General features: G+C 34.2%; 1 protein-coding gene across 1 annotated transcript in view; it reads right to left on the reverse strand.

Annotated features, from left to right (window-relative positions):
- Positions 1-314: 314 nt before the first annotated feature.
- LOC141546611 (transmembrane protease serine 11G-like) overlaps positions 315-15,417 on the reverse strand; it is a 34,524-nt gene continuing 19,421 nt past the window's right edge. The window contains exons 4-10 of the mRNA XM_074274563.1: positions 13,617-13,684; positions 12,696-12,859; positions 9,028-9,066; positions 7,775-7,952; positions 5,113-5,372; positions 1,519-1,661; positions 315-562 (exon numbers count right to left, since the gene is read on the reverse strand). Of these exons, the coding sequence (XP_074130664.1) occupies positions 404-562; positions 1,519-1,661; positions 5,113-5,372; positions 7,775-7,952; positions 9,028-9,066; positions 12,696-12,859; positions 13,617-13,684 (1,011 nt within the window). The 3' untranslated portion in view covers positions 315-403. The remainder of the gene's footprint in view (positions 563-1,518; positions 1,662-5,112; positions 5,373-7,774; positions 7,953-9,027; positions 9,067-12,695; positions 12,860-13,616; positions 13,685-15,417) is intronic.

Consider the following 15,417-nt stretch of genomic DNA (forward strand, 5'->3'; position numbering starts at 1 on the left):
CTTTTACATTATGCTTTGAGTAACAGGGAAATTAAAAATGAACAAATACACACAGAGCCTAGGTATATCTTGGAGGATTAGAGAGTGCCATGAAAGATGAAACCATTTAAAGTAATAAGATTTTTACTTTTCTCAAGTTGTATATATTTTGTAATGTATTATGGGATAAGAGATCATTGTGTCTAATCTTTATAGTAATAGGCACATAATAAATACATAATAAATTTAATTTGTGAGATGAGAGTTGTCAAAGAGTGGCTATATTTTCTGTTCCTTATAGTCAAAGAATAAAAACAAGTGGATGCAATTAAATATAAATTAAGCATAAATTAAACATATATTTGAGAATCCTGACCTGCATATGTTGTGTCCATTCTTTACAAAAAATGACAAAGACATTGCATTAGATGTTAGTTTTTGATTTGATCCAGTCCCGATAACGGGCCACTTTGGTATAAAGTCCAGGCTTGTTTTCTTTTCCACAGCCTATTCCCCAGCTAACTATTCCAATAATGTACCAGAGCCTGTTCTCTGGTATAACCAGTGGTCCTCCAGAATCACCCTAAGGGAATAATAGAAATATTCACTATATTACATAAAATAATTTCAGAAATGAGTGTCAGAAACAATCACAGTTAATATTTATGTAGTACCTTAAGTTTTATAAAGGACTTTACATATATTATCCCATTTGAGCTACATAATAACACTGTGAGAGATAATATTATCATTGTTCCTATTTCACTGAAGGAAAAACTGGGGCTGAGAGAAAATTAAGTGATTGTCCCAGGATAACAGAGATAGTAAGCATCAGAGACAGAATTCAAACTATTAGTTTTTTCATTCATTCATGTGAATTTTCATTTGCTAAATCCAGCATTCTATGCACTATGCTGCTTAGTTTCCCCCAATCCCCAATGCTAGTATCATTAGCTTACTAAAAAAAAAAAAGGGCAAGCAGTAAATAAATCCCTAATTGACAGCCTATCCTAATCTTCCTACCATCTCTGTTTATTTGATAATTTGGATCATTTTTATTTTGTGGTTGATCATTCTTCCTTCTTTTAGCTAAAGAATAGTGTTAATGAGGCTGAGATTTCCAAATTGGTTTGAATAAAATCAACTAATTTTTCTTCCTTGAATTAGTCTTTCCTGAAATTCTGTTCTCCTACTGCCCCCAATAGAAGTAGTTTCTCCCTTTTCTAAACTATCATAACCCTGTCAAACACATATTTAGTATTTGATATTATATTGTTGGGATTTCTCCAAAGGTTTCTCCTATTGCTGCTTTCTCATTTGTAAGTCATCATTTGCTCCTCAGTTCCGGTTGTTCTAAGTTGTCCTGAGCAATAAAAAGTCTTGAGAGAGATCTTTTCTCTATTAGCTTTTCCTCCCATTTCCCTCTCTCTACCATATATCTAGGTTCCATGGAGGTTCCTAAATTGCTTTGATTCACAGGTTGAAAAGGATTTTCCTTACTTAGAATGATAATTTATGTGGCTGCCAATTGAAACTTACCTCACATGCATCCACTTTTCCTGACAAGAATCCTGCACATATCATTCCTGATGATACAGCTCCACCATACACATCTCTTTGGTTGCAGACATCGTTGCTTATGATTTCCACTTTGGCTTCTCGTAATTTATTTGGAATTGGACCTAAGAATGAAGGCAAAAAAATTTCCTAGTATTTCTTCACTGATGGATTTCCTATCTATTGTTGCATGATTGGTTTAGCCCATCTCGTGAAATGGTATGCACTTAATGAATAGAGCTCCATTTTTCAGAATAAATCTTATGTGAGTTTAATTTCTATAACTTCAGACTTAATTGTCATTTGAGCATTTCAAAATAAGAAGAAAAATATTATAATCTTGTGCTAGTACTTTCTTGACTACTATTTCTGTCTACTTTTCTGTTAAAACCTGGGCCTGGGCTTGTGATCTATATTCAGAAAGTAGATGAGGGAATTCTATGAAGCTAATTTTAATTTACTAAAACAGCAACAACAAAACCTTCTGTATTGATTAGCATAAATACACTAGATACACTTGAGTATGTACAATAGATGAGGAGATCTTGTCAGACCTCAGATTCAAGACTATGATATAATAAAGGTCAATCATTCTCTAAACTTCTCCTGGGTGTGTAGCTATTGATCTTGAAGAAGATGATCCAATTTTAAGTCAAGATCTGTTATTGTTTCTTCACTAATAAACTTTATATATAAAACAGTGCCCACCTCAGCATGCTGATAGTTGGTGTGGGTCCAGAGACTCTAAAGGCCCAGATATTAACCTGCTTCTCATCTGAAAGTATCCAAGGTGACCTTTCAGCATCCATGTTTCATAAATATTTTGTCTATAATCTAGTTGGCTTTACCATCTATTTGAATAAACTCCACTTGTGTTCATGAGGCTGTGCTTTTTCTGAAGAAACCAGAGACTTATTAGAAAACTATTCATTTTGGAGTATTTGCTGCTGAATGGAAGAGATTCAGCAGGGGAATTCCATGACCAATTTGATAAACTTACAGGAAAGCAACTGTTTGAGGCTTTTTGTGGCATATCATCAGTTGGGATAATTTGATAAGTTTGAACTAAGCTGGCCAATAAAACAGGGTTTGATTGCAAAATCATTTCCCTTTTTTCCTCTTTTTTGAGCATGGCTCAGAGACCAAAGGCAGTGGACTTCTGTTTCTGAGAAGCACTTATGTATTGCTATAGTCTTCAGGAATTGTCTGAAATGCCCACTTCATGGCAGAGATGGAAATCTTTTGATCAAAGAGATGGTAGCATGCAGGGTAGACAGAGTTATATGGAAGTTGCAGATATGGTCAATCATGTTTTCCTAGGAGGAGGAATCTACATAATGAAATAATTATAGTTCCTGAGTCCTGGAGGCGGTACAACTTAGGAGGGAATCAGGAGTGACAGGAATCTTAAGGCTGCTATTGTGATTTTCTCATCACGTGGCCTGGAAGTGTTAGTGAATCTGCTTTTGGGTAGGGGGAAATGAACTCATGGGGGAAAAAAGAATTCTTATGCTAGACTAAGGGAGGTCATCCAGAGACCTGATTTCTCCACACTTCCTGGGTCCTCTAGGGCCCAGGGTTCTTTTTTCCGATGTGAAAGCATATTTACATAGCCCAGTGGTGCAAGTAGCATTTTTTGATTAGAATCAAAGCAATGAATCTCTCCTAAATCAAAGTTCACAGAGATAGGTGAAAGTATCCTTGTTCTCTATGATTCTACTATGGTAGCAGAATTAATTCTAGCATTACCTGGGGAAGGGGTATGTTGATGGTGATCCTACATTCTCAAAGGTGACCAAATTATTGTGTCAGGGTCAAGGTACAGTGTGTCTAACTGTGGCTGACCAAAAAAACAAAACAAACAAACAAAAAAAAAGCTGATTTTCCCCCCTAAGCTGCAGATATTTAAATGAGCAATTTGAAATAAAGTGGCAAACTAAAAAAATAAATAAATAAATAACTATGGCTGACTAAACCAATACAAGCTCAGAAGGCTCTATCACAGGTGGGACACAAATGTTCTCTATGAACTTTTGGAGTGAAAATGTCTAAATTTGTGCATTTCATATTTCTTTTGAGCTGCTACAATTCTGTTTTCCTCAGAAAGCATAGCATCTTGATGTAGAAACGTCATTCTGGGAGGTTCTGTGCTGATGTCTCCCACCTCACACAATTGAATCCAGAGTTCTTCAGAAAGACCTTCCTCTGGCCTCCGTGTGAGCACTTGTCTTGTGTGAGTTCTCCATAAAATAGTCTTCTAGTTAATTATGTCAGAATTGCATGAAATCCTTGGTCTCATTGCTTTTTCCAGAGTCATCAAAATTCAGTGACAACACAAAGTCAGGATAGAGAACTGACCATGTTGCCTTTGGTACATAATCAAGCTCTAAGTATTTCACAGCACTTGTTTCTGCTGCTTTCATGATCATTGTAACACATTGCTCACATCTGTCCATTCTACCAGGGAGTATTTACATGGTTGGGGTTTTCAGTCCCCTAATTCACCAACGGATTTGAGGTCTGTTGGGTACACTCAACCTGTTTAGTTAGTCAGCCAAAATGGTTTACTGAGGTGCAGCTACTATATCAGCTACTCCTTTTTTGGAGTCACAGGTGAGAGTTGGCAGGTGGACACCAAAGGTGGAAAGCAGCCCTCACACCTCAGGTACTAGTTTTCCCTAACACCTATATACCCTATTAAGGCAGCAAATACAATCAACTGGTACTATAAAGTGTCAAGATGAGGTCTAGAGATGGATTAGAATTCCTGCACTGAGGAGAATTGTTCCAAAGTCCTAAAATAAGAAGATAAAGATGAAAACCCCATGGACAAGATTTTCAAATCAAGACTTTGACCCTAAAGGGAGGGATTCCTGTAAGAGATAAAGGTACAAGGGCCAGATCTTTCTTAGAACCTACAATTTAGGAAGGGAAAGGATAGAACTCAAGAACACAGGTTTCCCAGGAGAAGGGAAAGAAGAAAGATCATTTTAAATAAAATATTGAGAATGTTGAAGAGAAGAGAAGCTAAATAAGTTTTTATACATGGAATCACCAGTCCAAGAGAAAACAGCACACTAGCAGTAGTTTCCTTGTGGAAGGTTTGGAGTTGACAGACAAAAGATAGTTCACCAGTCATCCATTATCCAGAACAAACACAAAGAAAAAGAAAAATAAGCTTGTTGTGGAGGAACCCCCATCCTCTTCCCCAGATGAGTGGAACAACCTTCAAGTGTTGTATACAAAAGGGAGATGTGATTTCTGATTTATTTAGGGACCTCCCCCACCTATAAACCAAATGCTTCATCTTCCTAATTGTGACTTGCACAGCACTGTAGCTATAGAGGTCTCTTTTCATGGAAATGAAAGTCAGATGGACTATTCAAATTAACCAGCAAACAATATAATCAAATTTAAAGCATTGCCTTATGGGATAATGGATCTTTTCTTTGTTCATAAAGATTTGCTATCGAATTTAGCTTGTGGGCTAGTGAAAGCTTTCAAATTAGTAGAAAAATCACACTATGTTCAAAATAAATACAGGGTGGGATTATGTCTCTTTGCCAAGACCCTCACCACTTTCTCTAGATGCTCCCCATCCAGTGACAACCACATCAGAATGGGGCAAAGCTTCGAAAGAAGCTTCTGGGAGACATACACTTCGGACATCTTCTGAAAAAGTAACTGGAGTGGAAAGAAGTACAACAGCAATGTCATCTTCATGTTTGTAGGAGGCATAATTTTCATGAATAATAATTGACTGAACATTTCTCCTCATCAGGGCAGGACGGAGAGTTGTTCCAAAAGTAACAGTCCATCGTCGTGGGTTTTTATTGCTGCTCATGAAGGGAAAAGGTAACAGTCAGTGTGTGTTTGATTTAAGGCTGCATTGATTCTAAAACAGATTATAATCTGTAGCTGACTATGTAAACAAAATTTGGAAATTTGACTTCGGTGCTTCCCACATTCAATTGCAAGTTGCCTTCTCTTATACCCATCTTACTCTTCCCTAGTTGTCAGTAAACTTCTGCTAAACATAACTTAAGAAATTTCCCCAGGAATACCTACAAAAGGAATTTTCAAAGATCTAAAAGTCTTCAATACTTAAAAAAATTTCTGATGTTGGGATTTCAGGAGATATGACTTGCAGGAGATATAGAGAGATAGACTAGAAGTCAATGAAAGTTACTAGTGTCTCTCAAATACACTCTCAAGATAAAAGACTCACCCCAGATATAAATGCCTTTAATTTTATAAGTACTTTATTAACAAAAATGAAACTAAGTATTCAGAATAGTTTTATGTTTATTCTTAATTCTTATCAGGTCTTCCATATCCTTCTATGTGGCCATCATTCCTTCTCTTCCTTCTTAATATTGACTTTATAGACAATCAGTGAAATGTGACACTGATCTGTACTCTTCTTAAAATATTATTTATTTATTTTCAGTATTAATTTTTAAAACCTTTTGAGTTCCAAATTCTGTCCTCCCTCCCACCCTCCTGTCCCCATTGGGAAGTCAAGCAATATTTCAAATATGCAACTTTTCATGCAGAACACATTTCTGTATTAGCCATGCTGCAAAAAAAGCAAGAAAAAGTTTAAAAATGTATACTCAGATCTCTTCCATTTCTCTGTGGAAGTAGATAATATTTTCATCGGCTTGGTATATGATCAGTGTATCTATTAAGTTTTTCATAGTTGATTATTATTTCAATATTCCTGTTACATTATAATGATCTCTAGATTCTGCTCACTACACTCTGCTTCATTTCACATACATCTTCCCAGATTTTTATAAAACCATCCCCCTTGTCATTTCTTATAGCACCATAGCATTCCATCACAATCATATGCCACAGCTTGTTGCCCCATTCCCCGATTGATGGGCATCTCCTCAATTTTCAATTCTTTACCATCACAAAAATCGCTGCTAGAAATATTTTTGTACATATAGGTTCTTTCCCATTCACTTTGATCTTTTTGTGGATATAGACCTAATAGTTGTATTGCTGGTTCACAGGGCACATATAGTTTATAGCTCTTTGGGCAAATCGCTTATCAGAACAGTTGAACCAACAATGCATTTGTGTCCCTGTTTTTTCAGATTCCCATCAGGATTTGTCATTTTCTTTTTCTGTTACATTACTCACTTTGATAATTGTAAAACAAAGTTGCTTTAATTCATATATCTCTAATCAATAGTGATTTAGGGTATTTTTCACGTGATTATTGATAGCTTTGATTTTCTGAAAATCATCTGTTCATATCCTTTAGCCATTTATTAATTAGGGAATGGCTCTTATTTTTATGAAGTTGACTTAGTTCCCTATATAGTTGAGGAATGAGACTTCTCTTTAATCTTTCAATATAGTTCATACCCCGCCAAACCTCAGCCTTGGATTGTGTCTCCCCATTTTCCCTCTCTTCTATTCACAAGCTGGTGACATGTACTGGAAAAGTGATGTAACTTTGTTGATTGGGTCCACTATAAAGTTTCTACAACATTTATATGTAATCTCACCTGGGCCTTCACTACCACAAGGCAATTCTTTTGCTTTTTTTCAAACCTGATTTTTTGGTATAACTCCAATGTTGCTGTTCTAAACTTTATATGTAAGACTCCCACATTACACTCTCCTTGTTTTCTCTTGGCAAAGGATCTTAATGCATATTTTTCTGGGAAAACAAAGACCATTTATTGTATGATTCTACATCTCTTCTAATCTACATCTCAAAACCATTTGATATTATCTCACATTTTGTCCTTCTACCCCAGTTTCTAATGGAGATATGACCCTTCTTGTTACCTAGGCCAACCTCTCTAATTTGTATCCTTAATCCCTTTCCCTAATGATGTCCCCACACCCATTTCTCTCTGATATTGAACATTTTCCATCTACTAGCTCATTCTCTAATGCCAACAAACATGCACAGGTCTCCTCTCTGTCTAAAAACAAACAAAAACTCTTCATTAACTCTATATCTTTTCACTATACTGTCCTCCACTTCTTAGAAGCCAAACTTCCTTTTTAAAATATTCTTTTTAAAAAATATATTTTTATTTTCAGTTCCATATTCTTTCTTTCCTGCCCACCTATGAGAAAAAAGAAATATGATGCCCGTTATATACATATATATGTAAATAAACATTAGCAATAATTTTGCCAACATTTCTTTCTGGTTTGATTGATTCATTAAATGGTAAGATAGACTTAATGAAGAATAGAGACTTACTTATTAAAGCAATGAGCTGCAGTCAACAGCCACTGGTCACTAATCAGAGAAGCACCACAGATATGATATCTATCCACTTGCAAGCTTGCTTGCCATGGCCAAGAAGCTTTCTGTGAGAATGTTTCACTATTAGAAATTCTTTCAGTGAGAAATGAAGGGTCTATTCCCATCCCACAACCTATTAGAGGAGGACAAGAATGGTCACTGCTAAAGAATTATTCATATATTTGCTTATGTTTTATATAATATCTGCAATAATATATTATATATAACATACAATATAATAATCACATAATATAACATAAAATGACAATAATAATAGAATACTATATAACATGTAATATAATTTTATATAATATATAATAATAATGTAAGTTATATAATTATATAATAATAATTAGTAACTGGTATATTCACATTGAGAATAACAGAATTGTAGAATAGACTTTTGAGATCTTCTAGTGCAACCATTATATAATAAGAAATCCTAGCAGAATTTCTGACAAGTAATGATCTAGCCTCTGACTAAGAATCTCCAGTGATGGGTAACTCATTATCCCTCCAGGCAGCTATTTTCTTTTTAGACAAATGTACCTGTTAGAAAGTTCTTTATTAACTCGAGCTGAAATCTACTTCCCTGGACACTTTGACTCATGAATTGGGTTCTGTCCTCCAAGGCCAAGAAGGACACATTCATTCATTCTCTCTTCTACATGACAATTCTTCAAATTTCTCATGTGCATCCTCCTCTAAGTTTTCTCGTTCTCAGGCTAAGACCTTCATTTTTTAAGCCATAGGCTATGTACAAGACAGTAAGTTTAGTTATAGGATTATAGGGACCTTGGATCAGAGCTGGAAGGAACCTTGGAAGTCAGCAAAGACATTTTGCGGATGTGAAAACTGAGACAGACTGTCACAGGGATTGTATTTGCAGCCTTTTCACTTTGATAAAACATTTTTAGATCTTGTTCTCAACTGTCCTGATTTTTTAGAGAGGCCTTCCATTCCATGAAGATTATTTTGTGGAAAACTGGAGATTTTTTTAATTGGCTAGAACTTAAGAGAAAGAAAAACTAAACTATAGCAAAAATGAGCATTACAAAAATAAGTGCTAGGACAAAGGCTCCTCATATCTCAATGAAAATTATATAATTTTATCCTTTCTGATGTTTGAGGAAAAACAATTAACATGCAGATTTGTCGAGGGCTTAATCTTTATGTTGTGAATCTTTTGATAAAAATACTGTACTTACCACTATGTATAAGGTGTTCTGCTTTTGCTGTATTGATGACTGAAACAGAAAAGGAGAATAAGACACTAACTTATTAAAGAACTAATGATTGTATTTACTACTTTCAAATATTGTAGTAACACGGAACAAATTTTTAGAACAGAGTTGTGTATGATGATGTGATTTTACAAAACAAAATTATGTAGAAATTATCTTATAAAAATGTGGTGTGACCCAGAGAGAGGACTATGGGAACCACATAGTATTTTCACTCTTTTTGTTGTTGTTGGCTTGCATTTTGTTTTGTTTCTTATCTTTCCTTTTTGATATGATTTTTCTTGTGCAGCATGATAATTGTAGAAATATATAGAGAGGAATTGCACATGTTTAACATATATTGGATTACATGCTATCTAGGGGAGGGAGTGAGAGGAAGAAAGGAAAAAATTTGCAACACAAGATTTTGCAAGGATGAATGTTGAAAATTACCCATGTATACGTTTTTAAAATAAAAAGATTTAACTTAAAATGTGGTATGAAAAGAAGAATTTACACAGAAGAACTAAGTAGGGAAGGATAATGTTGGATCCTTACTCTTATCTGGGATGAAGAGGAAACAAAATATATATTTGAAAAGGTTAGAAGTTTTCTGAATTTCAAGAGACATAAGAAAAATGGTTGATAGGTTGGGAGAGGAGCTTTTAAATGATATATAAAATAATATTAGAAAGGTGAAGGGAGACTAAAAGGGAGGGAAGTTTAGAGAATTGGGTAAAATAAGGACTAAAAAGGGGAAGGGGAAATGATAAAGTAACAAGAATAGGGTAAAAAGAAAGGTTGAGAAGGAAAAGAGTGAATAAAAATAAGATGAAAAAAAACTATTAAAGCTTTTCCAAATATATAAGAAAACATAAAAACCTGGCAAAATGTATATGAACTGATACAAAATGAAGTGAGTAGAAGTAGGACAGCATAGTACTTAGTAAGAGCACTATTAGATAGCAACTGTGAAAGACTTAACACTTTGATCAGTACTGTAATCCAAGACAATTCCAAAGATCTCATGATGGAAAATGTTCTATGCTTCCAGTAAGAGAACTGATGAACTCAGTGCAAATTGAAATATAATTTTCTCATTTTATTTTTCTTGCTTTTTTGTGACAGGGCTAACATGGAAATATGTTTTGCATTATTTAACATGTATAATTGTTATTGGATTTCTTGTCTGGGTTAGGGGTTGCAGGAAGTTGGAGAATTTGGAACTCAACATTTTAAAAAGAATGTTAAAAATAAATAATAATTTTTTAAAAATTCAATAGTTTTGGGTATCTAGGATTTAAGATGCTCTAGTTTTCTATTTTACTTTTAGTTATAAGATTAATGATGCTCAAAAATGGGCAGAGCACAGAAGTGGTTCCAGCCTTTGCACTATTTTCTTACTCTATGATCTCAACCAAGTAAGTCTATGACTGGGTTTCTTCCCCCTTTGAAAATGAGATAATAACGTGTCTACTCTCCTCCCCAGAAGCAGTGAGAAACAAATAACATGAGAAGAATTACTAGGCACTGGAAATATTTTGACAGCTTTACAATCAGATTTGTCTATCTGCCAACTTGTGTGTTAAATGTTCTAAGAAAATATGGCAACTTCAAATTAATTTGTAAGGATGATAATGATAACAATCTTGAAATTTAATGAACCATCTTTGATATCATGCTCCAAACATTTATTAGCTATTTATGCTGTTGTGACTGATAAGATGACTGTCTGTGTTCACCATGTTGTTAGGGATACACATCTTTCTCTTCCTGATGGTCCCTCTGGCCACCCCTCTTTTGTCTGGGAGGAACAGGTCTACTGAAACATAATTATAGCCCTTAATGATTCTTATCATTTAATCTATGCCCCAAGCACCAACTTCTCCTTCTTCTTTTTTTTTTTTTTTTTTTTTTTTTACTAATTCTGCAATTCTGGCTAGGATGAAAGGGAAATGGGGGAGATGGGGAGAGAACAGAAGAGGGTAGTAAGTGCTAGAGGCAGTAGAAAATAGTTAAATTGGCAGCAAAGGGAGAGGTAGAGAAGTTTGTTTGATTTGTTTTTGGCACAGTACATTTTCCTAAACAGTTCTTGAATATTGTCCCAGAAGAAAGAAATGTCTTATATGATATATATATATATATATATATATATATATATATATATATATATATATATATATATATATATATATATAGTGTTTCAAAGTGAGCTAGTAAGTTTTTGGAAAATCATCCGCAGATCCAAAATAAGCCAAGTGCAAGTCCAACCTCTGATGCACATTGACTCTGTGACCTTGGACAGCTCACAGAATCTCTCAGTATTTCAGGAAGACTTTTAATAATGTTCATTAAAGTTTTGGTGGCAATCTGCATGGGTAAAGAAAGTTTCTTCATAGAGAATTAAATACTTTTCCCAATGAGATCATAGGTTTGAAAATTATGCTGCTATTAATAGGATCATGCATTTAGAATTGGAAGGAAATTAAGTGGTCCTTTAGTCCCACCTCTTCATTTAACATATGGTAAAACTAAAGGTCAGAGAGGAAAATACTTCTCTAGGATCACACACTTATTAAGTGATAGGAAGGAAATTCTTGGTCTCTTACCATAGTCTTCCTACTACACCATTTTACTTCCTTCTATAACAACTAATTTATTAAAATTCTTTATAGGGACAGTAGAAATAAGACTAATTTTAGAGACAGAGAACTTAGATTTAAACCTTTTTTAATCCAATGACTTCATTTTCTGGGCTTCAATTTCTTAATCTATAAAATGAGAGGGTTAGACTTGTATATACTGCCAAATGTTTAACAACCAGCTCTCAAAAAAATGTAAGCACAAAATATGTTAAAATTTAATATGCATTAGGAACATTGTCTCCATTACTTCCTTAAATTTAGACCATCATCAAAATCCATCAACCCTTGATGTGCAATCTTTGCTAATTTTCTAGGTATAAATACACAAACTGAAAATTTAATGATCAGCTCATGGGAGCCAGTTAGATCTGGTTTCAAAACATCCTGGCTTGAACTAAATTATAGCTGAGATCCCTTTCAGCTCTATATCTGTCTACTATCAACCTACTATATGCGAAGCAGCATATTAGGTTCTGGGAATTCAAAAATGAGAGACACTATAGCCCAAAACCTCATGAAGTTTGATCCAAGGAGATCGGATGTTCCCACAAACAAATGCTCAGGGTAAAATTGTGTCAAGACAAAGGGAGAGACATAAAAATGTTGGAGGAAAATATGAAGAGGGAATGGATGCTTTTATTTCTTGAGGTAAAGGAGGTACTGGAGAGGTAGGTAGAGCAAAAAAGATTTTAGGGAAGAAGTACCTGAGTGCAGAGAAGGATTTCCTTCTGAGATTAACATAGTGCCTGCCACATAATAAATAAGTGCTTAAAATGCTTATTTCCTTCCCTTCTCAGTCACTTCCAAAGTAACTGAGAAGCATAAAATGGAATACATTATGTGGGACCTAATTCACATCCCAATAGATGACAAGTTAAAATATTTTTTAAAAATACCTTTACTTTATAAGAGTATAGAAATGAAATTATAATGGAAAGAAATGTAAAGGTTAATGGGAAAAAAAAACAAGGGGCCCAGTAGATTGATATGAAAGAAAATACTCTTTACCTTGAAGATAAGGTGAAGAACCATCTACTTCCAAGAACTGTGTACCATCGCCTAGGTTCTGATTCAAAATCTCCTCAGCCATATTTTTTATTTTGTTTTCATTGTTGGCATAAGCAAATTGAAATTTAAGCAATACATCTGCTTTTATGCTATCAGTGCTCGGCCTGAAAATTAACAACAGCAAAAATAAAAAGTTAAATAAGGATGCAAAGCACAAGAATTTCCTTAAATTTTTTTCTTACTTATCAGGAATTACATTCTCAAGAAACCATAACTTACAACTCTGGCAAGAATTATTTTTAGTTACATTTTTTTCTCAAAAAAAAAATGTGCTGGCAGATTTCTAAAAAATTTTGTATTTTGGGTTATTTTGTCTAAGGTATTAGAAGCAGTTTATTTTTTTTTTTCTGAAGAAAAGGTTTTCTTGTTATTTCAGTCAACTTTGTGTATAACTTAGACTTCCAAAATTCATATCTACTATATGAACATATTTGAGCACAAAATTTCACGACAACTTGGGTTTCCTGATTGACTTTAAGGAAATAAACCCTCCAAAAAACCTAAAAAGCAGTCTTATATTTTTCACACTTCTCATATTTACCAGCTTTCTGACTATTTTTCTTTCTTTTATTGTATATGCTTTGTTGTTCTTCAGTCATTCACTTTGTAACCACATGTAATTCACATGTAATCCACTCTGTCAGTGGATTTTTCTTGGCAAAGATACTGGAATGTTTTGCCATGTCTTCTCTAATACATACTTAGAAATGATTTGATTTTGAAATTATTAAATTACTCATTTTCTAGGTATATTTAAAATCATAATGATCATTTTCATACTATCAATAGTTATATGTCCAAAGAAACACTAAAATCAAATGTCTTCTTTTTTCAGCTTGTAAGATGATTATTTGTGATTACCTGAATCTGACAACATGAGAATTGATGTAGTATCCTTTTAAATTGGATTTTCTAAAAATATCATCTACCTGAAAAAAGAAAAGGGAACATTAACAGAATTGAATTTGATACCATAAAGAACACCTTATTATTTAAATCTATTTTTAAAAGAACTTGAATGGAATAATGTTACACTTGTCAATGTTTATCTCAATATTTAATTTAACTGCCTTCAGAAAACACTTTGTAGATTAGGCAAGATCCTACTTGTATAAAGATCAGCTTACATAAAGTGAAGTGGAACAGATAAATTTGTAAATGTGATTTATAGTCAAAGATAGGTGATAACATTGGTTTAGGCTGGTGCTAAATACAGTGTAAATTGAATAATGAATATTAAAAATTAGGCACAGAGAGACAGGGTATCTATTCTCACTGAAGGATCAGTGTGAATAATCAATTCCTACTCTGCAGTCATCATTTAATCCCCAAATCATTGATTATCATTATCATTGAAACCCAAAACCTGATTCACACACACACACACACACACACACACACACACACAAACACACACACACACACAAATTGGGGACAAATAGGTGGATAGAGTCCTGGGTCTGGGATCAGGAAGATCTGAGTTCAAATCCATCCTCAGACACTTACTAGCTGTATGGCTCTGGGCAAGTCACTAAACCCTATTTGCCTCAGTTTGTAAAATAAGTTGAAGAAGAAAATAATAAACCACTCTAGTAGCTTTGCTAAGGAAACCTCAAATGGGGTCAGACAGATATAATTTAAAATATTTTCGGGTTGTAATTTTTGATGGAATTTGACTCTCTCATTCTTGTGAAAAAAATGTTTTTGCTCTGTTGTTTACGATTTATATTTACTGGGGTGTGTATGCATTAAGTACTTTCAAGAAAAGGAAAATACTAATGGAAAACTATGTAGAAATAGAATATAACTACAAAAACTACTTCTTTCTCTCCTTATATTGCCCCATGGGGTGAACTCCTAGAGTAAATTGTTATTCCCCAAACCACAGATTGTTTTTGAAATATGTGATCTTCCCCTTTTGAGTCTTTATTTATCATCATTTACCTGTCAAACTGGATTTGGGGGAAATGACTGATCATGTGCCAAACCTTAAGTGAACCTATGGCTCAGTATCTTTTAAAAATGAAGAAAGAGGGAGGAGATGAAAAGATCCCAAAGTAGGATCATTAATTCCTTAATAATTAAGTTTTGTTTTTATTATCTGCTGCTAAACCTTTTGACTTCAAAAATATTGCTGGATTCCCTGGTTCCTTAAAGTTCTATTGTTAAAATTTCCTCCACCTTCACCATTTTGTCCCTTTCCTCCCTCTTTCACCAACTCATAATTTTAGAGCTGGAAAGGACCTTAAATACTCTTCTCTCTAGATTTTTGTGGCACTGATCCCTCCTGATTCTCACCCTATCTCACCGACTTCACCTAGTCTCATTTGCTATATCTTTATTCCCATCACATCCTTAATACCCATAAACTCCAATTTTACAAATGAGAAAACTGAGGCACAGAAAGGCTAAACAACTTGCCTAAAGTCATGAGTAATTAGTAAAGAAGCCAAATGTGTAAATATATGAACTTCTATGAGCACTGGTATGCTGTAGGCCATTTATTGTATCACTTTATTTATCTTATTCTTACCTATAGACTTTTATTCCTATGTAATTTTACCCAGCTCTCCCTTCTTTTCTGTATATTCAAATTCTACCCATCTTTCAAGATCACTCTCGAGTCAAATCTCCTTCATGGAACCTTCATTCCCTGATTACT

Source organism: Sminthopsis crassicaudata, chromosome 6 (genome assembly GCF_048593235.1).
Source record: "Sminthopsis crassicaudata isolate SCR6 chromosome 6, ASM4859323v1, whole genome shotgun sequence".
Taxonomy (NCBI): Eukaryota; Metazoa; Chordata; class Mammalia; order Dasyuromorphia; family Dasyuridae; genus Sminthopsis; species Sminthopsis crassicaudata.